Source organism: Barbatula barbatula (assembly GCF_947034865.1).
Source record: "Barbatula barbatula genome assembly, chromosome: 7".
NCBI lineage: Eukaryota > Metazoa > Chordata > Actinopteri > Cypriniformes > Nemacheilidae > Barbatula > Barbatula barbatula.
In genome coordinates this window covers 19408508-19433761 of record NC_136770.1, presented here as the reverse complement: position 1 = coordinate 19433761, position 25254 = coordinate 19408508, and the positions used below count along the sequence as shown (strand labels likewise).

The 25254-nt window shown below is 36.9% G+C and overlaps 1 protein-coding gene across 1 annotated transcript in view; it reads right to left on the bottom strand.

Annotated features, from left to right (window-relative positions):
* Positions 1-557: 557 nt before the first annotated feature.
* cadpsb (Ca2+-dependent activator protein for secretion b) overlaps positions 558-25254 on the bottom strand; it is a 70672-nt gene continuing 45975 nt past the window's right edge. Inside the window, exons 13-29 of the mRNA XM_079461367.1 lie at positions 25017-25204; positions 24557-24661; positions 23670-23771; positions 22960-23023; positions 22603-22726; positions 16995-17101; positions 13214-13370; positions 12638-12779; positions 10569-10730; positions 8419-8574; positions 8166-8313; positions 7233-7307; positions 7031-7114; positions 6911-6943; positions 6663-6770; positions 2741-2845; positions 558-1813 (exon numbers count right to left, since the gene is read on the bottom strand). Of these exons, the coding sequence (XP_079317493.1) occupies positions 1637-1813; positions 2741-2845; positions 6663-6770; positions 6911-6943; positions 7031-7114; positions 7233-7307; positions 8166-8313; positions 8419-8574; positions 10569-10730; positions 12638-12779; positions 13214-13370; positions 16995-17101; positions 22603-22726; positions 22960-23023; positions 23670-23771; positions 24557-24661; positions 25017-25204 (2037 nt within the window). The 3' untranslated portion in view covers positions 558-1636. The remainder of the gene's footprint in view (positions 1814-2740; positions 2846-6662; positions 6771-6910; positions 6944-7030; positions 7115-7232; positions 7308-8165; positions 8314-8418; positions 8575-10568; positions 10731-12637; positions 12780-13213; positions 13371-16994; positions 17102-22602; positions 22727-22959; positions 23024-23669; positions 23772-24556; positions 24662-25016; positions 25205-25254) is intronic.

Sequence of the window (25254 nt, the reverse complement as noted above, 5' to 3'; positions counted from 1 at the left end):
CATATTAGAAATATGAATTTTGTTAGACCTTTATAATGATCTAACTACGTAACAGACAAAACATTGGACGTCAGACACCTAAGTCACACTTTGAAACGTCATAACTGGACATAACATTTCATTTTCATGTATGCAACTATTAAACAGCAAGCATTTAAGCTATATACAAGCTATAAACTATATATTTAAGCTATATACAAGCTATAAACTATATATTTAAGCTATATACAAAACTATCTAGTGGAGGAATAAAGCCAAATTTATTTTCAGCCATATGCAGAACAACCACAGGGTGGCGCTCAATTTATTATCTATAGATATCTTTCTGTAGGTTTGATTCAAACCAATATTTTTCAAAAAGTACATTCATACTTACTGTTTTAAATTACTTAAAATATTTCTTCATGTCAATTAATGTTTAGCGTGATTCAGGTTTCCAAATAATTATAGGGACCACTTTATAATGTGTAAAAATAGAAAACCGAACAGAAATTTCAGAAAAACTTCCGGTTGAAGTTTACAGCTCTAAATAGACAAACAACAAAATTTGCCGGAATATCAGTACATCATGTTATCTTTATTGAGAGGCCACAGCTCTTGCATATTACAACTGTTGGCTTTGATAAGGCAAACGCAAGAATGAATCCACCAGCTAATTGACACAGAAAACAAAATGCTTTTGGAGAAGGTGGATCCCAGAGGCATGCAGTGATGGCTCAGAATGCAATGTACAGCATCATATATACAAAACAATAGTGAGACCCCCCCAAAAATGGCACGTTGCAATCTCAACAGATCTATGAACATAAGCAGAATGGCTTTACTGGACTTACAAACTTAAAAAAGTGAGAGATCCTCTGTAAAAGTCAAACCGAACCAAAAATATAAATAGTTTGGTTGTCATTTCTGACATCTAATTAAAAGACGTCTCCAACAAGATTTCAACATGGAGGTATGAGGATATTGCATTTCTAGAATACCAATTCATTTTCATTTTGAGATGCCCGTGACACGATGCTTAGTTGGTTATTTGCAACACAGGGTCAAAGAGCCTCGACACAAAAAAAGGAAAAAAAACGTACAATGAAAGTGTGCAGACACAGAAGACATTTACAGTTAACAGTTCCGAACTTAAATACAGAGGTTCGTTTTTAGTTTCGAAGCAGTTGGCATCCACTTTAAAAACAGACAAGACAAAGATAAGGTCCATACACTCATCTTCACAACAATGTATCATTAATGTATGTAAGAGTACGTCAAAGAAGCGCCATATATGTTATCGCATTGGACATAGGGACACATCTAATAATCTCACTCGACATTATCAAACAAATGGTACTCCATATTGCTTAGGAACACATAGAAACAATTTGCTCAAATGAATGAGTTCAAAAATCGGTGCTAGTCTGTTCTTCTTTATTATATTATGACACAGCTAAAATTTATTATTCAGTACGATTCTTTGATTTCTATTGTTTTTCAGCTTTGTTTGTGGGCAATTGCAGCTGATGGGGGAAATCCTAGAGTTGCTAACTGGGTAATGAAAGTTGTTACATGCATCTTATCAGGCTAAGTTTAAAGTGTTGGGGTGGGGTAAAGATGGATAGACAGGTCGGGTACGGGGCAGTGGGCTAGTCTAATCGTCCTCCTCGTCCTCTTCATCGCTGTCCTTCATCGAGATGCCCTGCATTCCTCCCTCTCGGACGGAGGCAGTGGCTTCCTCCAGGGTGAGCCGGTTTCGTACCGTGTCATACGACTTGCTGTTCAGTGTGGAGTCGAGAACACCTTGCAGCCTAAAATCACGGTATTTTTTCTACAAGAATGAGAAATCAACAAGTGTTACAGCCTCTTTAGCACATTTCATTCTGGATTATTAGAGTAGATACTTTAGAACCAAACTCAAATTCTAAATTGGGCCCCTTTAGGCCAAGATTAAAGGGATAGTTTATTCGAAAATAAACAATAAAACCTGTGATAACTTACTTACCTTCTTGTCATTTCAAACCTGTATGACTTTCTTTCTTATGCAGAACACAGAAGAATATTTTTTGAAGAATGTTGGTAACCGAACAACGGTGGCACCCATTAGCTTGCATTGGTTTTGTGTCTATGCAATAGAAGCTAATAGGTACTGTCCTTGTTCGGTTACCAACATTCTTCAAAATGTCTTCTTTCTTGTTCCGCAGAAGAAAGAAAGGCATTCAAGTTTGATTGACAATATGGGTGAGTAAAGGATGACAGAATTGACAATTTTGGGGGAACTGTTACTTTAATGAAACAACGTTGGGGGCTACTTTTGGTGACTGGAATGATTCATAGCAACGTTTTTGTTCTACTGAACTATTTAATCAGAAAGTTTGACTTGAAATAGCAGTTTTATTGGTAATAAAATGTAGGAAACACATTACTTGCACTTTATATTGCACAAGATATAATGTTATAGATAATGTTTTTTTTTGGATGAAATATTGCTTTGTTGCTCCTGATTATTAAGGCTAAATATACAGTGCCGAATAAGGCCAGGAAATACTTTTAGCAGCAATGTGAAGAAAATAAGACGTAGTGGTCTTACCATGACTAGAACACTTACATTTACAGATTTCGCAGACACTTTTGCCTGGCTTACGGTGTAATTCGGAATCAAACCCATCAGCTTGTTTGTGCAATGCTCTCAGAAACAGACTCATGCCCAGTTTTACAGATCTATAGACAATAAATTCCTAAAATGTTAGAAAAATACCTTTACAATCCTGATGAGGATTTTGAGTTGATAGACATGAAGCTGTTGTTCCATGCGTTCAGTCAGCCAGGTCGCCAGCAGATTCATAGTGGCTGTATACCATTGCTGCAAAGCACAAAAACACAGCATTCTCCAGCAAAACACAGACAGACAAACAAACGCATGCAAGAGACCAGCATGTGTAGACATACATATAGACGTAACCGTGGACATACAGAGAAAACACAAAATCCCGGGACACAAACTTGCACGCACCACTCATTCACACTAATCAACGTACGCACAACGCATACCGACATTTACACAATCACACCCTTACTGAAAACCAAGGTTAGTCAGACAATTTGAAATGAAATCTCAAGAGCCGGCAATATGGGCATCTGAAAAAATAAATAAATCATGCTTTAGGACGTTGCAGAATTAACAAGAAGACAAACACTAAAAGGGATAGGCCACCCAAAAATTCTGCCATAAATTACTCAACCTCAAAATCTGTGGAGCTTTCTACTTGAGGTTGAGTAATTTATGACACAATTTTCGTTTTTGAGTGGAGTATCCCTATAATCTAAACTGGATACAGTTTAACCTGTAACCTAAGGTTCAGACGGCTTAAATAGAAATTGTGCGAATTTAAAATAACCTTGAATAAAAGTTATTCAGGCTATGAGCAAAATTCAACAGATTAAAGAAGTTTGTCTCAGAATTACCCATGCTGAATGTTATAAAACAGCAATAGAGGATTATCACACTATAACACTTACAAAAACCTCTAGTCCCCAATAAGCAAAAATCATAATAAGTGCAATCATAATCTGAATACTAGGACTCAAACTAATAAAATGTGTAAAATATGGCATTTGCAGGCAAAGGTGTGTTGTACTGTTATCTTAAACCATTTCTGCAATACACAATAAGATTTTCTTTTTAATGAGCACCATGCATATTCAGAATTCTCAATGCACGGATGAAATTGTTTTTGTAGTTCAAAGAGAACAGCACACGTGTGGTTTAATGGATGACGTGTCATCTAGAAGGAAAGTGCTGTATCCGAAGTGAAGAGATAGATCTGAGAGTTTTGAAGTGGGCTATTTTCAGTTCAAGCTTATAGTCATAGCCTATACAATTTCACTAGGAAGCCAATTCATTTCGAATAAGAGGTTACTATACGAGTATTTCTGGATTTATTCGTATTCTAATTTGTTTGCGTAACCTTAAACTTTCAAAAATCAGATCTTTGTTGTTGTATAAAGGCCATTTGATGGTTTGATCAGTGATAATTTTTTTGCCTGTCCACTTCAAAGGGCTAACTGGTTGGAGCGTGCAGTGCATGCATAGAGAGCATGTGAGTGTCCAGGGCAAACAACTGTGTGTGTGCATGAGGTGGGATTTTTAGGAGGTGGGTCATGCTAGAAGATGTACACAGGAAGATTATTTGATTAGAACTCATGCCACTCGACAGAATGTGATCAAACAGCAGGACATTTAGAGATAAGTTCCATTTTGTCTTAGAAGAAATGCAGTATGAGTTAGGATGCTGTCTTAGGGTTAGGCTGTCATGAGTACAAAGTGTTTAAATAATAAAACAGATATACATAAATGTAGTTGTGGGCGACCAGAACTGTTAACACAGACATTACATAAAAATGTGTATGTGTACAATATTAAAGTACCGAAAGGAATATTCAGCTGCGATGTTGTAGAAAACGGTAATCTTAAAGGAATAAAGCATGAAATTATATTTCGGTTCAACTCAAAAAAAGGAACTTATATAAAGTATATCTGTAGATAAATATATTTTATAAAAATATATATGTATGCAATAATAATAATGATGCATCTGAATTAAAGTTTAATAGTTAAATAAGCATGTGGCCGTGAGTCATCTTTACTTTTAATAGTTTTTGACTTACAGCCCTCAGCTGAATATGTCCTTTGACCTCATAGGACCACGAGGAACCATACAGGCTTCCACATTTTCAGTCTGTTTGAATGTACTGTCGAAACAAGAATTCAAAGCCAACTGCCATGTTCCGAAGGCATTTCCGCGAATCACTCCATGTTGCTAGATGCTTTCTTTAATTTGCTATTTAAAACTTTAGGCATTGATGTTTACTCTATAGCACGCGCCATTATAGATTTTCCTGTTTTAATAATTGCTTTTGATTTCATGCCTTTGGGCACCATTTTCAACCGCTGCTTCTTTCTCTGATTGTGATTAGTTTGGACAGAATTCTTGCTTTAACCGCGACCGAGACAGACTGAAAATATGGACTAAAAACAGATGCATCGTATTAGATCCAGTGAAGGTTTTTAAAGTTGGGATGCATTACTACCAACAGTAACCAACAAAAATGAACCAAACAAATAATAACAAAACAATGCATAATCGAAAAGCAAAGGAACAGAAATGAAAATAATAAATACATAACAGCAGATTCAACAGGCATGCATTAGATGTGTGCATTACAAATCTTAAAAACAAGCAAAATGGCAAAAAGTACAAAAGATCTTCCTAAGACTCAAACAGACACTCCCTCAAACACATACCTACTTTTTACCACAGTAGACGGATAAATACAATTCTTTACAATATGGTATGACACACAACTGAATACTCACACGCATACAATACGCGCTGATGAAAAATATTAAATAACAAAAAATAAAACGTTTACGAACCCTCACGCACACACATACATGTCTGAAACACAACCACTGGTCCACACACTGTTACATTTCTAAATATATGAACACACATGTATGCGTAACAAAGACACATGTTCACAAAATCACACAGGATTATTTTGCTAAATCGAACAGTGCTCTCCTTCATCCTAATAGGTTATCAAATCAAATCTGTTTGCTTACTTCTTTTCTATGCTTTTGGTTTTAAATTACAGACACGTCTTTTGGTTTGTTTATACCTCTCATTAAAACCACCTCGGGTGACTCGAACGCAAGTCAAATCTGGAAAAACAAATCTTAAATATGCAGAGTTATCACTTGTGGTGGTTAAATTTGGGTGTCACGTGACTTGTCATTGCATGTTGATATCAAGCAAACTTCAGTATTATGAAGACGTCGTTTTTTCTATTGTTTTCCTATTCTGCTGTTTGGTTCATTTCTTTATAAATCATAACTTGCATGGATTGAGAGGTGAAAGGTGATCCTGTTTTCCGTTTTGGACCCCACTTTCCAGACTTTCCGAATCGCCCGACTTTAATGCCAGGAGTAAACACAGTCCTTGTGTCAGAAATTGAACCTATGCAAAAAATGTGTTTAATGAGATAGTTCATTATTTATTCATATTCATTTAATACCAAATATGTATGACTTTATTTCTTCTGCAGAACACAAAAGAAGATATTTTGAAGAATCTTGGTAACCAGACAACATTGTTCCATACTGACTTCCATTGTATTGACCACCATGACATTTCTCAAAATATCCTTTCTTGTATTCCATACAAAAAAAGAGTCATATGCAGGTGTTGAACGACATGACACGATGACAGAATTCTTTTTTTTGGGTGAACTATCCCTTTAATGTCACATTTTAGGTATAAGATTCACTCTTTGGAGAGCACTGTCTTTGAAATAATCCGCTGGGTGGTAGTGGTGACACTTTGCCTCTTAAACAAGAAACCGCTGTGGTGAGCAATAAAGTCAAACGCACATTAGCCAACACAACACCAGAGCATAAAGGTCCAACGTGTAGTGGCTAATGAAACAGAGCACAGAAAGCTGGAACAGGAAGTCACAGCAATGAGACAATAGGGAACTTCAGGTCATGACTGGCCCGGATGTAAAATCTCGAGGCTCGGCACTCAAAATGTGACTTATCCCTCTAATGCCACCTTGTTTTGCCACATTGTGGATGGGCCCTCCATTCATAGGCACGGAGGTAACGGCATCTTACTTACATCAAATAACCTCTCTATATACACCTCCTCATTGACCTTATCTCTCAGAATGTCCTGAGAGTGACGGACAAAGGTCACATAGCCATCCGCAACATCCATTCCTGGTTTCTGTGGAAGTGGCATTGGAGAGAGAGAGAGAGAGAGAGAGAGAGAGAGAGATGGAAAGATGGTTAATTCATTAAGTTTTGTATAGAAGGAATGTGAAAAGACAGAAAGAAGTATGTTCTTAGAAAGAAAGAAATACTCACAGGGACATCCACATACTTTGATGCTGCTTTGACCTGAAAACAGAAATATGTTTTAGAAGATTTAAAACAATTGTATAAGCTCAAACGTATACAAATAAAGTTACAAGACTTTATTCTTACCGTGAAGGAGAGAAAAGACGAAAAGAGAGTTCCCTCATCATACCTGGAGATCTTGGCAAGAACACTCTCCAGAATCACCACAAACTGTTCCAGTGGCACAAAAGCATAACCGATTGAACAAAAACCAGACAATTCCAACAAAAACGGATTTCTACACAAACACCTTGTGTCCATTTGTGTGGACTGTTATCCCAAAACATACCTTTGCCACCAAAAAGGAAATCATGTCTTTTACACTCTCCTCAATAAGTTCATCGATATGAGAATGGAACTGTTTCTGAAAGGTGGAGACAGGTTCAGACACTTAGACAAGAATCAGACGACAGCATTCGGTGGGTTTAGCAGTAACATAGTGCATTAACTGCACAACTGTACAAACAAAGTCCAAAGGAAATAGAAGAGATGACTCAACTAGTCTAGTTTTTTGACAAGTAATATTCATGAGAACAGCATTAGCATCTAGATAAAACTAGATCAAGCTAAAGGTCCATTGTATGAAATGTAGTAGCGGTGAGATTGCAAACAAACGGCTCATTCCAGATACAGGTTTAAAGATGTCGTCACGTTTCCCATCTTTGCCGAAGGAGATAATGTATTTACGAAACACGCTTTGTTGAGCAGTTTGTCCATTAAAGGCTACTATAGAAACAACATGACGAATTTCATGTAAGCGGAACTGCGGTGTATGTAGATAGAAGTAGCACATTCTAATAAAAACATAACGTTTCATTATGTATGGTCTTTCTACACCTCTGAAGACATAGTTATGTGTATTATATTGCATTTCGGTCAATAGATCCTTCAAAGAATTACACATTGGACCTTTATCATAAAGGTTTATGTGAACCAAAATAAAGATTGTAGGTAACTTTGACAGGGAATGTTATTTCAAATCGTATATACTGGGTTGTGTCCAGGTCCCTTTGTTTCTCTCTCTCTCTCTGAACTTATTTTTCCTGCTTGCACTAAGTAGAGCCTTCTAAACGCATACTGAAACACAATAATATACACTTTTATATATTTATATCAGGGTTGCTTAGTTTTTATATCTCCCAAGGGTGATGTTATGTAAGAAAATCCCTTATAGATCGAGTAGTCGTCTATCACAACACTGAGAAAAAGTTTTGGCAAATACCTCCTGGCCCAACTCCATGGCACACAGTTTAGCAGACTGGTCCTTGGCATCCACCATCACATTAAACATGGTGCATAAGGACAGTGGGATGCGGAAGTCTGTAGAACGGCTGCTTTTGGTCAGCTTAGATTCAAACGCTCCCTTGGTGCTGTTGACCAATGCAGTGAATACTTAGTAATCTTTTACTTAAAAATGTACTGATATTTCAAAGCTTGGTAAGAAGTTTCAAGTCATCTGTTATGCTGATACGTACCGTTTCACACTGGTTTCGATCATGTCGCTTGACATGAGCTTCATGCGGTTGTCAAGGTGCTTGGCAAACTCTTCCTCTGGCCAGTGTAGGTCTCTGATGAAGGTTTGTAGGGCATCCAACTTCCAGAACAGATCTTCCGACGTTCCCGAGCCATTGCTGCCGGGCACAGTGAGATATTAGAGTTCAAGTTTCTGTCAACCTGCTACTCAGGAATGGAATGATAGAAAGATGCTACACATCAACGACTTTATTTATGCAATTTTTATTTTAACCATACACCAACAGGATTTATTTACCAGGGATCGCAACCTTTAGTGTATGGTAAAATAACAAGACAGGTGTGTTTCTGAAACAACTTCATAGAACTGACCTGAATTCAAGCATACTTTGCTCTGTCACATTGCTATAAATGTGAGGGGTCTAGGAATGTCATGGTGAGAGAAGGCTCGGAGGGAGAGAGGTAACAAAACCCTGCCCGTGTCCGTCAGAGTTGTAAAGGGATAGTTTACCCTAATATGACAATTCAACCATTTACTCACCTCAGTGTGGTGTTCCAAACCCACATCCACGGACTCCATGTTCTTTTATTTCCCACAGAAGAAATAAAGTCATGAACATTTTGGGGTAAACTATTCCTTTAATGACACCTCTGGACACAACAGTAAGAAAATTTTAACTTAACAGAGATTGGAATTAATGATATAGAGTTTATAGAATTCTTAATACATGTATGATTTCAAGTGATTAAAGTGTTAAACCAAAATGAAAATTCTGTCATCATTTACTCACCGTCACGTGCATGACTTTCTTTTTTAAGCAAAACACAAAAGAAGATATTTTGAAGAATGTTGGTAACTGGCACCCATGCATTTGAATTGGTTTTGAGTCCATACAATATGTGACTGGGTACCAAATTTCTTTAAAATCTCTGTTTATTAATATATTTTCTGTTCTGCGAAAGAAACATAGTCATACAGGTTTGAAATTCCAAGAGTGTGAGTAAACGATAACAACATTTTAATCTCTTCAAGTTAGACCGAGCCCTCTCTCACTATTCATGCCCACCGAGGCTAAAGGAGCTCGCAATATCAAAACACATCGTGCAGTTGACTCTGAGGACGCTGCCATCCTGAGTAGAAATACTGTAGGTGAGGGGAGGGGTCATAGGGCCAGAAAAGAGTTAAAACATTAGAGTGTCTTGTGGAATTGCTTAAATTGAGAGTTAGATATATGTAAAGTATGGGTATCACTGGAAATGCGAAGCTTAGCATATTTCTCCAAAATGAAGCAAACTCTGATGTTTGAACTCTAAAGGGGGTCAGTTTCTACTGCCGTGGATGCCAGCTACACTGAAGTGCCATCTACTTCAGAGCCTCAGCTACCAAACCAATGACGGAGCTACTGTACGACCAGGCAGGGAGTTCTACCAACCCACACCCACTAGTACCTTTCACACCCCACTGATGAAACCCCAATCATTTGATTGTTGGACCACCCTTCAATCTCTTAGTGTCTACCATTGACATGAAATAAGAAATACAAAAAACCTCATGTCGCACCATACTATACGCAAACCTGCTAAAATAAAGCAACTAAATATTGACTAAATAAGGATTGATCCAGTTATATTTACCAAAGTTATCAACAATATTTCTACTAAATATCGTTAGAAATGAGGGAGATAACCTTCAGATGGAGGTAAAACTTAGGATAACTTGAGTGGTCTGACTTTGGATTTAAGAGATGTTAAAAGATTGTGGTTAGTCTACGCACTGGCCTGATTGTAGGTTTGGGTTGCAATCCAGATCCCACCACCTTAGTCCAAGCTCAATGGCATGCACATTGAGGAAAATGAAGAGCTTTTCAGTTCTCTTTTGAAAAAATAACAAATCACATGAGCCTGTATGGACCCGTCACAGGCTACTTGACATGAGAATGATTTTAGAGGCACATGTTCTTGGCCAGCAGTTATTCTACATCCATTGCTGATGATCTCTAACATGTTCTTAGATGTCCTTCAATTTTGGCAAAAGGGTGAGAGTACAACAGTACAGTACCTGACCAGCGATAATTACCTTAACTCAAAACATTTTCATGCCAAGAAGACTTTTGAATGCATCAGATCTCAGGTAAATGCATTGAATACACACTCAGAGTCATAAATAGCAGCCATCCAGGACGGAGTGGAAAAGCTAGGCATTTGTGGAAGGTTAACAGATAGTCCTGCTACTGGCACGGGAAGATTTGGTACTTTGGGAATTTGGAGGTTCACATTTGGTAGATTCACATTGGGCAGATTACTTGTTAAACTCCTGCAGAAACAGACAAAAAAGAAAAAAATCCATAACAGTGGCAAAGTGGAATGCTGCAAATATGCAATGTAAGACATACAGTACAAAAAAAGAGAGAGACGAAAAACACCATCTTTAGACATAAACAGCAGACACATTAAAAAACCGGTCATTAAATGTAGGGAGGGAATCTAAAGCACATTTAAACAGAATACCTGAGTAGAAAGAAACTCATGATTGATAATATTGATAACAGCACACGTGTATATGTATATAAAAGGAAGTAAAAGCAGAAATCTTTCAACAGCAAGAACAAACAGCAGCTTAGGAGGTAGTGGTGACGTTTTACACAGACAGACAACAAATAAATGAGAATAAACATGTTGGATATATTTCTCAAGGGGCAATGTTTGGTTTGGAATATTTAGACAGGCTATATCTTCTCTAAGGATTCAAGCTCATCTACATAATGTTATCCTCACCGGGAACAGGTGGAAAATCGTGAAAATCAACATGCAAACCAAAATCAAGCAGAACAGAAGAATTGATTAGGACATAAAAAGCATTTTGTTTAAAGCGCACAATATGAGTGTTTCACAAAAAAAGGATGGAAACTTGCAAGACGACTTAAATCTATCCTGATAGACGGTGGACTCCGTGAACTCTGATGCTGGGTAGATTTTACGTCTATGAGTGGTGATGATGTCATTATACTTAATAAATAGCATTCCTTATAAATAAGAAAATGGGTAGTAATGCGTCAAGGGATTCATTATATATACAGATTTGTGAAGAACAATAACTTATTATTGGGATGTGTCTGCCCCGCTACAGTTTAGAGATACTTTCTTCCAAACGTTAGTCTTGATAATATGTTTTTTGAAAATAAATAAATGTACAATAAATTAAGCCCCCCTTGGAGAGATATATATATGTATACACACAATATTATCTTTTATCAGGCCATTTATTTTATATTTTGATATCCAAATCATGTATGCATGTATGTATGCATGTATTGTAGATTCTGTGGCAAGAGGGATGTCCTCTGAATGGAAGTCTGATTATAAATATTTGTCAATAAAAAACTACTGACAACAAATGTGATGTAACAATTAAAATGCTCTCATCATAAACAGAAATGAATTTAGCCAGAATTTGCCAATTAGAACGTTGATCATTACAATTTGTGACCCTGCTTGTGAAAACATGACTGTTTTCTACATAAAATCATCCTACAGAATATTCTGTGAAAATATAAAAACAATATCTTCAATATTGAGTGATTGAGTAATGTCATTTTAAAGATTGAAATCTAAGTGAAATGAATGCTTGACATTAATAATTGATGCTTGTTTTTTTATCCTGGGTTTTCACAGGGTCACAAATGTTTACATGCTGATTAATAATGCTAATGCTCAATGTAGATAAAAACGTTATGCTTCATAAAATATCACAAATCTGGTCGAAAGGTTGGCGACTTATAACAAACAGTACACAGACTGATGGATACAAATACTTTAAAGTTGCTGGATTTTGTTTACTGTTGTGTGTCTATTTACCTGTCTGCACTACTTTTGTAAAAATGAGCGTGTGACTGCTGCTCTTCATGCACGTCTTTGGTGGGAGAGAAGCAGCGCGTGCGAGGTGGAAAGTGTTAAAATGAAGCGTGTTCGCCGGCTTGGCGCTAGATAAAAATATTAGAGGATATGGCGGCAAAGGATCAATTACATAAATGTTCCTGAGTGCTCAATTTAAACAACCAAAATAGTCAAATGTTTTAAATGGTTTATTAGGTTGTGTAGTGGTCCGCCAAATTACGGATGAATGGTTTAGTATGTATGGGTTAATTTGGTTTGTTTGATGTTTTGTCCTGAAAGGCCCCGGCTCCCGGTCATCGCTCAAATTCTCTGAGGAAGTAGTCTTACTTTACAGGCTCCCATGATTCCCGCTCAAATCCCCTGTTAATGGACTGAGCAATGGAGGTCTCCATAAGATCCACATATCGCACCACAAGAGGGGCGTACAGGTCCTGCAGATGCTTGTGAAACTTTCCGTTGCACAGGTGATCTGTGAAAACAGACACGAAAGAAAAACAGTTCTGAGAGTAACTTAATAAATCCTGAGCAGTTTTTACACTACATATAAACAGTATCTAAGTGGCATGTATGTGTAATATGTACTCATATTTACACCAACGTTTTTATAAACATATTAGCTTCCATTAAATCAAAATTAGTTAAAGGAATAGTTCACCCAAAAATAAAGATTCTTTCATAATTTACTCACCCAGAAGTTGTTTCAAACCGATATACATTTTCTTCTTGTGCTGAACACAAAATAGCTTATTTCGTGTTCAGCAGAGCAAATAAATTTATATAGCTTTGATGACAGAATTCAACGTTGACACTATGGGTGAACTATCCCTGAAAATACATGAAATTATTGTCTCAATTATATCACTAAGAACTTATAACAAGTGTTGTGAGAAGTATTGTGATTACAGTCGGTGCGGAGGAAATCATTTAGAAGCTGAAAGAGCGGAAAACTGTCCCAGCTTTCAGGAGACTGGATCTCAAGGGCGGCATCCATTTCAACACCGTAGAGAGACAAGAAGTTCTCAGCATGTTCCACCATCAGGTCTGACCACCATGCAAAGGCCTTGATGTCCAAAGAAAAAAAGAAGAGAGTTAGATATAAAGAGTAAAAGGCAATGTCAGCTAATTTAAAGCTAGTAAACTGGTTATGTGTTCTCTATGTGAAATACAGATTTCACAAGCTTCTGTTTCAAATGAAATTGTTAATGTATAATGAATCAAGAGTGCGTGTGTTTATTATTAAGCAGACACAACATTCAAGTAACCAGTTTACCAGGGTAAAGTTGACACGTTTGCCATTATGCCAGTTGAAACCTACTTTAAAGCATTTATCAATTTGCAACACAGAACGTTCTACATTACATATTACAAGCCGGTCTAAATGTTGTGTAAAAACATTTCACCATAGGAAGACATTTATTATGGATCCTCATAGTCGCATATCTCAATTCTGAGACCCTCTAAAACCCTTCCATATGTAAAGAAGAGGGTATGCAATTGATATATAAAAAAAAGCTAAAATCTTGTGTTGCAAATATTTGTACATAGGTCACTTGATTTAAAAACAATGCTTCCCTTATCAGATTCATTCCCATTGAAGTCAAGATGCTAGCGGAGGTGCAGTACTCATGCAAGTGGCGTAGAAATCCCTGCATGCTTTTGCCCTCCAAATGGACGATGTGATTCAACTGGTCACATCACTGCATCCCTACCCTTGGGATGGGGATGTGTTTTGCAATCATGCAACATTGCAGTCCCTGATACGCCTAAGACTGCAAGCAAGCAGCATGCTTCTTTACTTCGTTGAAGACTAAATAATTCGCCATTAGTGCTTTAATCTCTTAAAGCAATAATACATTTTGGACCGGTATTATTAGGAGTTTCTTAGATCAATCGGGCTTGCTTGCAGTCTCGGCATAAAACACTTTTTTTATCTAATAAAAAAAACTGACCAGTGATAAACCCAACCAGGGAACTGATCAGCCTTTTCAGAGGCTTATTCATTACATCTGGCTGCATGCTATGTACTTTTTATGCTATGTACTGTAATAAACCCACAGCTTTCATGAGTCCCAAAACGTTTCCCCTAAATCCCCTGTGCTACAGAGGAAGTAGTCAACACTTACCATTTCACTTACCTTAAGTCTTTATAAATAACTTGAAAAGACTATATTGATCGTAACGGTCCAATGAATATAGCATTTGCTAGAGAAGCAAGAGATTTGGTAAGGCTGAACTTAACCGCCAAATTGAAGCAACCCATAAATCCTTTGCCAAGACCCATCTTGCACATCAGGGAGCACTTGGTAGGCAATAGCAAACACCTACTGTACGCATTGTGTCCCATTTGACCGAATGCAAAAAATTCTGTTTAATTTGAATATTACAGTAATTAGGCAAGATTGGTCCTGAAAGGACGGTTCTGTTATGGAATTAGTTTGGTCATTCATTGAGAGAGATGCTTTAATTTTGAAAGGTATACTAATGGAAAGGGCAGAACAGCTAACTGGGAAAGGTTAAGGTACACTACCGTTGCAAGGTGGGTGAACATACAGAAAACATTCCCCTGGAAGCAAACGAGTCATTGTGCGGGTTGGCCTTGTTGCTGGGGATGCAAGCCTCACTTTAAAGGGAGAGTCGACAGACACAAGGCTGAGGAATTCAGACAAACCCATTTTGAACGTGGGGATAAATGTCCTTACATTGACTTTGTGGAACGGGAAAAAATAGGGTAAGGGAACCCTTTATAGCTCATGCACAAGCCGGTAAGGGGCTTTTCCCATTGCATTCACTTAAAGCACATACCTCTTTGCCTCCCTGCTCAACCATGGATCGAATGGTGAGAAAAACATAAAATGTAGAGTGATGTATGTGCAAGGTGTTAATGTACAAAATGTTTATTCAGAACAAATATTTAAACTTTTGGTTCGTCGACAATTCACTTTGAAATCCCTCCTGTAAGGGCTTCACAACGATTAGTCACGACCAATCGAAAGCAAAATAAAAGTTTTTGTTTACATACTGGATATATATGTGTGTGATGTGTAAAATAATTATGTTAGACCCAAGCATGACTATATTTACGAAATATTTACATGTGTGTATACATTTTTATATTAAAATAAATATTATTGAAATATTTAGTAATATAATGTACTGTATATATATATATTGAAATGTTATTATAAATATTTACTATATAAATATATTTTTATTAAATTATACATGCATGTGTGTGTACATAATTATTATACACAGTACACACACATATATTATGTAAACAAGAACTTTTATTCTTTTTTTGATTAGTTGCGACTATTCGTTGTGCAGCCAATTTATCTGGTCTCAGAGACTGGTCTTGTTGTAGTGGGGTTTTTAGAGAAACTAGCAAACCAGCAAATTTGCTCAGGATTATTCTTTCAGCAGGGACCGTGAAAAGTGGTTTTGTAAATGATTCTGTGTAAATGTAGCATGCCTCATATACGTAGTACAGTCTACAGCAATTTACCATTTGACGACAGTGAAATTGCCGTGTCAGTCTGTAAAATTGACCCTGGCATATTCTAAAAAAACATTTAAAGAAAGCTTTAAGCATTTCCAAGGCATCCAAGAGACGAAAACTTAACATTTTATGTCAAATCTGTTATAGGCCTATTCTTTTGTTGCTTCTTGCAACTGCCCCATCCACCCCGACATAAAAGAAAAGCCTTTATCTGCGTGAATCGACATGCTTGAGGGAAAAGGTACACTATGTGATGACAACTTAAGAAAAAAGAAACATGATACTGTACCGATTGGTCTCCTGAACTTGTGACCGCAGCCTGTTAAGCATATTCAGAAAGATACAGTAAATCTATCAATCTCAGGAAGGCCGTAACCTAATATGTACTGGTTTGTAGTACTGGAACACTCAAATTGACCAGTTACTGCAAATGATTAGGGCTAAACACCCTGGTTGTCTCGCTATTTATAATGCATTGGGGTGTTTGTTCCTTATGCATTTTTATGTTTCCCAAAGGAACTTGTTTAACATCAAGAATACAGAAACAACCTGCATTCTCATGCTGCCTTCAAGGTGTAGATCCGGAGAAAGCGGTTGAGATACTGGATCTTATTGGTGAGTTGGTGTTTGATATTTTACTAATTCACTTTATGTATATCAACAAGCATGTATTATCGAAGAGTCATTTAAAGCAACAGTTCACATGACAATAAACATTCGCTCATCATTAAGTCATCCTTATGTTTTTTCAAACATGTATGATTTTATTTCCTCCATATAAGAGAAAGATAGAAGATTAGCAAACACATCTGTTTCCATTCAATGAAAGTGAATCTCCAAAACTGGTCCATTAAAACAGACAAAACAAAGCAAAACGTGCCATAGAAGTAGCCAAAAAAGTATTCTAAAGCCATAGTGTATTTAGACTATGTTTATGGTGCTTTTTTGTCATTTTTAGCGTGGCCACGTCGGTTACCATTCACTTTCATTGAATGAGAGAAAGTGTGACATCACATTATGCCTTCTTTTGTGGTCTACAGAAGGAAGAAATTGATACAGGTTTAAAACAACATAAGAGCGAGTAAAAGATAATAGAATTTATATTCCCAGCCCTACATACGCCATTAACTAGATAAAAAGGAAGTGAGGGAATATTGGAAGAACAAACACATGAAGCTGACTCACCTCGGCGTGATGATCCTGGTTCTGCTGTAGTACCTCTATGACTAACTCTGCCAGGCGGATCACATGCTCCAGTTTCTTAGCCGGCGTAGCTAAGTTAGCTACATTCTCTGGAGCAGAGCAGGGTGATGGGGAGAAGAGGAACAGTTAATTTTAAAGCGGTTGAGATTAATCGATTTCTTCCAGCTATTTCTAATGTCATGACCACTAGAATGCAGTCTGAGGAAGTCATACGTACTTAACTGAGCATGCAGGAATGACAATTTTGTTGATGACACTCATAACACAAAGATGCCTAATTGATGTCAGAGAGACTGCTGCGGGGTATTTCAGTTATTTGTGATCTATCACACTGGATGCATCCAACCACTCTAAGTGGGTAAATAAAACGATTTTCCTTGAAGGGAAACTTTATATGGCTAATTTGAGGTATTTACAAAGTATGGACGAATAAAAAAACGATAAATATTCAGAAATAAGAATCCTTCATTAGATATATATATATACATAATTTCATTAGATTAGGTAATTAGTTTTAAACAGAGAGCTTTAAGCTTGTATTAATATACAGTGGGGTCCAAATGTTCAAGACCATTAGTGAATATACTGTATGTCTGTCACATTTTTCTTATTTAATATAATTATTTAATACTCAAGAATTATTGTGCTAGTGGTGTCATTTTTATTGTTCGTTTTATTATCATTTATTAAATAATTACATTACCAGCACACAAAGTCCTGTGTGCTTATATGCAAGCAAATAAATCTGCGCTATGGTGCAAACAATGCAGAACATTACCTACATTTCTATGATATATTTATGTTTTTATCAATATTTCAAGTTTGTTTAGTTTGAGGTTAAAAAAGCTTTCGATCTCATATTCTTAGACTTTTGAACCCCACCGTGTATACCTGCCATTAATGTTCGTATTGTAACTACTGAATTTGCCTGAAGTTATCATGTTAAGGCCAACACATGAGAAAAAGTGCAGACAAGATACAGTAGTCAGACATATGCGACATTTTGATGAAATGAAAATAGAGGGACACAGAAAAGTGCTTCTGATTTGAACATATAATCAAGTTTGGCCCGAACAAGATGAAATGAATACGACAGACAAGCAAAAAAGCTAGACAAATACAAGACCAACTCAGCAATGCTGAGCTCGCCACTGAAGGAGAAAAGAAAATCTTAAATTTATTGACTGAAACGCTACACCAGTCATGAAGTAAATGACTTATTTATCATTTTGTCTGACTCTTCAATCTTGGCGTCTAGAGTGGGAAAGGTTCACTTTAATGCCATTGGTTTATTGCTCTGTTGCATTCTTGGGTTATTACTGAAAGAAAGGGAGGAGTGCGGGGAACTGAACAGGTATTTCCTACTCGGTGGGCTTTGAACCATATGTGACACTGGACAACAAAGCCACTCTTAAGGGTACATTTTTAGAAATGGACATTTTTACATCATCTGAAAGCTGAATAAATAAGCTTTCCATTCATGCATGTAAGGATAGGTTGATATTTGGCTGAGATACAACTATTTGAAAATCTGGAATCCTAATATTGAGAAAACCCCCTTTAAAGTTGTCCAAATGAAGTCCTAGCACAGCATAAATATAAATATATATAAAGCTTTATATATTTACAGTAGAAAATTTACAAAATATCTTCGTGGAACATTAGATTTACTTATTATCCTAATGATTTTTGGCATAAAAGAAAAATCTATCATTTTGGCTTTCACAAAAAACTTTCTGTGCTACTTAAGACTTAAGGTCACATATGTCAGAAACTCTTCCTAAAGCCATGATGTCATCAACATAACATGATAAAGTAATGATGACAGATGTCATTATCATCATCCAAGTATCATACTTTATCCATTTTCAATGTGTCCAAAATGTTCTGGAATGCCAAACAAGAAAAGGGAATAAAAAGGAAACTACTTCTGGGAATTAAATGGTGAATTAGTGCATGCGATCGTGTAAATGTTCAGGTATTATTCAGAAACCTCCCAGTTCTTGAGTGAGTTTTGCATCCTCATTTTTGGACACATAAAAAATTTGCAACAGAAATATTTGTTAAAGATAGTATTACTTTGTGCGCGTAATAACTAATATAATGGCAGATAAGTCTTTACAAATAAATGTATTTATCAAATAATACTATCTTTACAAAAAGACTGCACGATAGTGGGCCGGGTACAAGTTTTTCCTTGTGCCGTGTAGAGTGCGCATGTGCCAGGATGTGTTAAAGGGATAAGGGATGACGTCATAGCTTCACCTGGATCCTTCTGATCCTTTAGTGTTTTTTCAACTTGAGAGAGAAAGGAGAGAAAGATAAAAAGAACGTCAGAGCAACATAAAGAATGATGAAGAAAAGAGAAAGAGAGAAATAAAGAAAGAAAGTGAAGATTCCTCAGGGTGGCATGTTTTCTCTGTTAAATTTCACTCTTGATTGCTCTGCAGAGGATCTTGGGTATTGGATATAATAATTTAGAAAAAAAAATTATGGCAAACAAATACAAACACTTGGATTTTTACCTGGACATAAAACATATCAAGGTAGCAACATAATGACATACTGAACAGAGACAATAGCCATTTGACAAATCGACAGTCATCATAATCACAAACGTGACAAACTAGTGATGTTGGAACACATAAGTCATAGCTCGTACACGTGTACTATTCTCTCGCTCTCCCGGTAGTTCTGTCACCTGTTGATGTGTTCTGGAACCCCCCCAGTGAAACAACCTACCACACCACAGCAACCATACACACTCAGACAGAGGATGCATTAGTCATGTCATTTTACAAACAGATGAAACATCTCCGCTATAGAAATAGTATGTTACGTATTCGTTCTCTACTCAATGTCAGTCATCTGTATGGAGATGGTAAAACGATAATTGACAGTTCTGGGAACGACGTGATATGGGTGGTTGATTTCATGGAAGAAGTAGAGAATGATGGGGTGATGGGTTGTTACTCACGGATGGTTAAATCCATCACTTGTGTAGCCAAGGAGTAGACAGGGTGTTCATACATTTCCCTCTTTTTTCCTACAGAAAAAGAGGATTCCGGCATGCAAGAGTTTGGGGTCAGGAAAGGGGGTTCAGGGTCAAACATGGTGAAGCGATGTCTTGTCTAAAGGGAAGTTCTCACTAAGGAAAATAAAGCAGGTTTTTGAAAAATGCTGAGTAATGCGACATGATTAGATGGCTTAACTTTTAAACCACAACCACTCTTCTTTTACTCAAAGTAAATATTTTAGTGACACTTTAACTTAAGGCTGAAGTCCACAACTTTTATAAAGTGAGATATAAAACATGAGAAATCACCAATTCACTACAGTAAGCTTATAATAATTATTTATAGTTTGAGCTGTCAGGTAACATTGACCAAACATGACAATTTGACATCATTTGACTTTAATTTAGTATATTTCATATTTTTGAAAACCCAAAGATAAGTATTTAAAGTTTCTTGCAATATGACAAACAACAACAAAGATGGCGATATAGAGACTGACAAGTTATGGACTTCGGCTGTACGGTTCTATGTTAGTTTAATATTAATTGTCACAGAACCTAATATTCTTGGTAATGTTAACTTACAAATTGACTTTTAGATTATAATATATACCTCTACATTGTTATATGGCATATTAACAAATGTATCTTATAATGTTAAAATGCATATAGAAATAAATGTCTACAGTGTATAAATTAACATTAACCAAGATTGTTTTAGTTATGTTTTTGTATACAACCTTACAGTAAAGTGTTGCTATATAACAAGTGGAAGTGGAAAAAGTAGCTTTTAAAGGAACAGTACACCATTAAACAAAAATCCTTTCATCATTTACCCATCATTATTTATCAATGTCCTTTTAGTCGCATAGTTTCTTTCTTCCATAAATGTTGACATTTTGTAGTAGTTTTATCTTTATTAAATTGACACCCAACACCCATTTGTGTATATGCTGTAGGAAAAAACAACTTGGGTTTCAAACTACATGGCAGAATTTTTGGGTAAACTGTCCCTTTAAGGAAATGATGTCACTTTATTGTCATCAGGGGACAAGCAGTCGGCATCTTTAAGTGACTTGTAAACAGACACTGCGTTCTGAAAGATGTCGGCTATTTGTCGCATTAGTATCATTGGTTTGTCACCCACTTTGAAATAAAAAGTGCACAACCAATGATCTGATGAAGTAAAAGGTATTCAGAGAGAGACAGAGAGAGTGAGCTGAATCAGCTATCACTTTTCATAATCACAATTTAACGCAACACAATCACCCTCCTCAAAAACAGCCTGCAGTGCCTTTCACCCCTCCGCATGCAGACATCTCTCCTTATGGCCCATATTTAGCTTCTTTGTAATCCTCTTTCACGCTTGTTGCCCAACATGTTTTGTTTTTGAGGTGGTACTGCCTCCTCCCCTGCATTTCACAGCTTCTTTCACTCGCTTTGCTGTAATGTTTTTTTTTCTACCAACACACCTCATACCTTATAATTCGCCCTCATTTCTATCTCTCTTCCTATTAACAGAGTTATTCTCCTATTCTAATTTTCGTCTTCTGTAACAATTTTTCTGTAGCCTGATGCCCTTTCTCACTCTGATCCAAGCCATAATAATAATAATAGAAAAGTGTGAAGAACATTCGAACAAAAGTCCTTTGTGTCCCATTTTTCAGTGTTATCTTCTGGAACAGATAGGAAATGGTCATTAGCCGTTTCTGTGTGTGGTTTTGAATGCATTTTTACACACAAGTCCACATAAAGAAAATGGATGAGAAGACACTTCAATTTCTTCTTAAAAAGGAAGAAAAAGGCAGACTTTAGAACTTTATGACCATAGATCAAACAAGGTAAATGCAGTGCAATTGAAGGATGACTGTACTTAATGTCCCCGTGAACCGACTGTTGCGATCGTTTTTGCTTCAGTGTTCGGACACATTTCAGAGTGAAAAGGAATTTCGAAGGAGAAAATTAGTGGGCGTGGCTTGTATTTTTCACTGCTAATTAATTGGATGTGTAAAACAGCTGTTGCATTGATTTCTAAATGAAACTGGCAGCAGCCTGACAGTTGAAGGGGAGGAGTTAACGGATTCCCCGGCCAAGCCGTCCAATTTAGGTAATTTGAGATGAATAGTCATTTCAGGCCGGAGGTGCATTTTCAGATTTTAACTGAAGATTATGAGGGTCCATGAATAGAAAAAGATGTCCCGCAGTGATAAGCTATTTACTATAAACGCTGCAATATTTCATGAAAGAATTCAAAATTGTCATTTTTAATTTCACTGGGACTTTAAGTAAACAAATCAAACCATCAAATTACCAACAAACAAAATATATAAGTATTGCAGAGGGAAATGAGATGACCTGTATTCAGAGCAAGACTGTGAGTAGGCAAAATGTTCCATAGTATTCGAAAGATGAACACAATTATTTTCATTCCATCCCAATTACTTACCTAAACAAACAACCTTTGTCTCTCACAAAACAAACTGAAATATTGACCACAGTTAAACTCATTTGAATTATCACGTTCAAAAGAAACTGCATTATGAATGAATTAAAAAAGACGCCATTGGTCATCACCTTCAACTCTGGCATATTCTGTGATGCGCTGATAGTTGATTTGAGCTGCCTGCTCTAAGCATTTACGAATGACACCTTTAACTTCCTCTTGCGGCACTGGGGTCACAATGTCTTTCATAAGCACCTGGGAGAAAACACAAATCAGTCACCAAATCTGTGTTATCCAGAGTCAGAAATGATTCAGAATGAGTGTGAATCAGCATTACAAAGCAAACGTATGTTGGAAATAATGATGCAAGAAGAAGATGGAAACATGAATAAGGACTGAGAAAAAGAACATCCATTGCTTTTCCTTTGCCTTCCGTCGCTGCCACACCTTTGACTATGAATCAATATAAGCGATATGGATATTATTACCCGCTCCAGCAAAGACAGAGTGGCTTTCAAAGCTCCCTCAGGGCGACCGAACGGAAAGCAATACCTACAAAAAAGTAAATGAAAATAGTTTTGAGACTGATGAAAGTTCTTTCCAGTTTTAATTTTGGATTAAATGTTTAGAAGACAACAAAAAAAAAGGTTTCTACCAGTGGTATTTAGTATAAAAATTTGATTTTAAAACGGATAGGTATGCGATACAGAACAATTATAATAACACACTTATTTAATGCAAATAACAAAATCGCATATTTAGTATAGAAAATCCAACAGGCCCATCATCACATCAATTTCATTCATTCAGCATTAAAGACATAGTTCACCACAAAATGAGAATTCTGTGACCCTTTACTTACCATCTTGTCATTTCAAACCTGTATGACTTCCTTTCTTCCGCGGAAGACAAAATATGATATTTTGAAGAATTTTGTTAGCCAAACAGTGGGGGTAGATTCACGTCTATTGTCTACACACAACAACAATGCAAGTGAATGGGCACTGTCGTTGTTTGGTTTCCAACATTCTTCAAAATATCTTATTTTGTGTTCAGCAGAAGAAAGCAAGTCATACAGGTCTGGAATGACAAGAGGTGGGTATCCCTTTAACATCAATACTTGCACATGTGTATAATTGGTATAACATGGTATATTAGATGTAGTGACATTTGTAATATAACGCTTCCGTCTACATACCTAAAGTTTGTGATCTGATTTTCCAGAAGAACGCGTAATCGTTCTTTGATCTCTTCAAAACGCTCTTTTTCCTCCACCGTAACCGTTCCGAGACCATCAGGCCTGTTTTACAACAAAACATGACATTGCACATCGGTTAGGATTCACTTGAAAAGGTCAATTTTGAAAGAAAGTTTATTTGTTAACCCCCCCGACACAAATAAAATACATAAACAACTAATGATGACACTGTACTACATTTTGAACGGCCTGCAGTATATACCCGCTGAAAGCAAATCAAACCACATTAACATTTCAGTAAGTCATCATACTTGTAACAATAAAACACAATAAAATACAGCCCTGGCACACTGAGTCCAAGGAGAACATCTAACCAGGAGCTATGTCTGGCTTTCTTTAATCTAATAGGGTGGCTATAAATGTATTTGTACCCAGCAGATGGGACCCTTCTGTGATACTCGTGGGGGAGATTGTTTCCAAGCCATATTTTAAAATTTACAGCTATCGATGTCACAGCACTCCATTCGGGCATCATATTACATTAAAATACATTTAATACACACCCAGCCGCAGAACAATAATAAATATACCTTCAACAAGTCAGCGAGAACAGAATCATAGCTTGTCAATGGTTACAACAACATGTGTTATACGTGTGCATATGAAACTGCGTCTGATGCCTAAAGTCAACATGAAATCTCTGACCAATCAAGGACAACGGGTATCCATTTTGGAATTTAAAACATGTCACATTACAGACAAAAAGGAGTTGTGAACGACGTTCCATGTTGACTTTGAGTTATTAAACCAATAATTAAACACATGTGCTTACTACGGTTATCAAGTATAGGATATGATGTGAGTATGTCCTCGATAAACCCTCTTACCTTGCACATTCAGGGGCCAGTTGTGTTTTACATTTCCTCTTTTTTTTTGACTCCTTTTTCCCTCCTGGCTTTGAGCCAGCCCCCTGTAACTCAGACCCCCTCTGACTATCAGGAACATGTAATGAAGTGAGCAACACAATGAGATTTGGAAAGTAAAAAAACTGAAAGAGAGAATGGAAGGCGTAGTGGTTGAAAGAATACTGCTGAGGTTTGGAAGTGAAAAGAAATGATAATGATTGAGAACAAAGACACAACAAAATTTGGCAAAATTATAAAGAACATTCACGGGAGAAAACAAAAACGCTTCAGCAAATCAAAGTGCAAAAATGGTCTGATGATGTAATCCGCCTTCTTTGAACCTAGATCTGTATCTTGACCACGCTGTGTATCAGTGCATTGGATGTCCAAACAGTCATCTGATTTATAATAACATATAACGTGAAGATGTGATATGTGGTACCTGTTGCCATGAACGTGGGACGCACAAAACGCGAAGCTGTAGTGGAGCAGCGTCGGGTCGATCATGTGTCCCGCGTCCGCCCTCTCCAGCAGGTCAGCGAGGTAACACAGATGTCTGTGGCACCCTCTCACCCCATTCCGAGCGCAGTATTCATCCAGGACAAACACCTGACCTGGGCTAAACCATCCCTGGAAACAACAGAGTGGAATTGTTGGGTTGAGTTCTTTGTCACATTCTT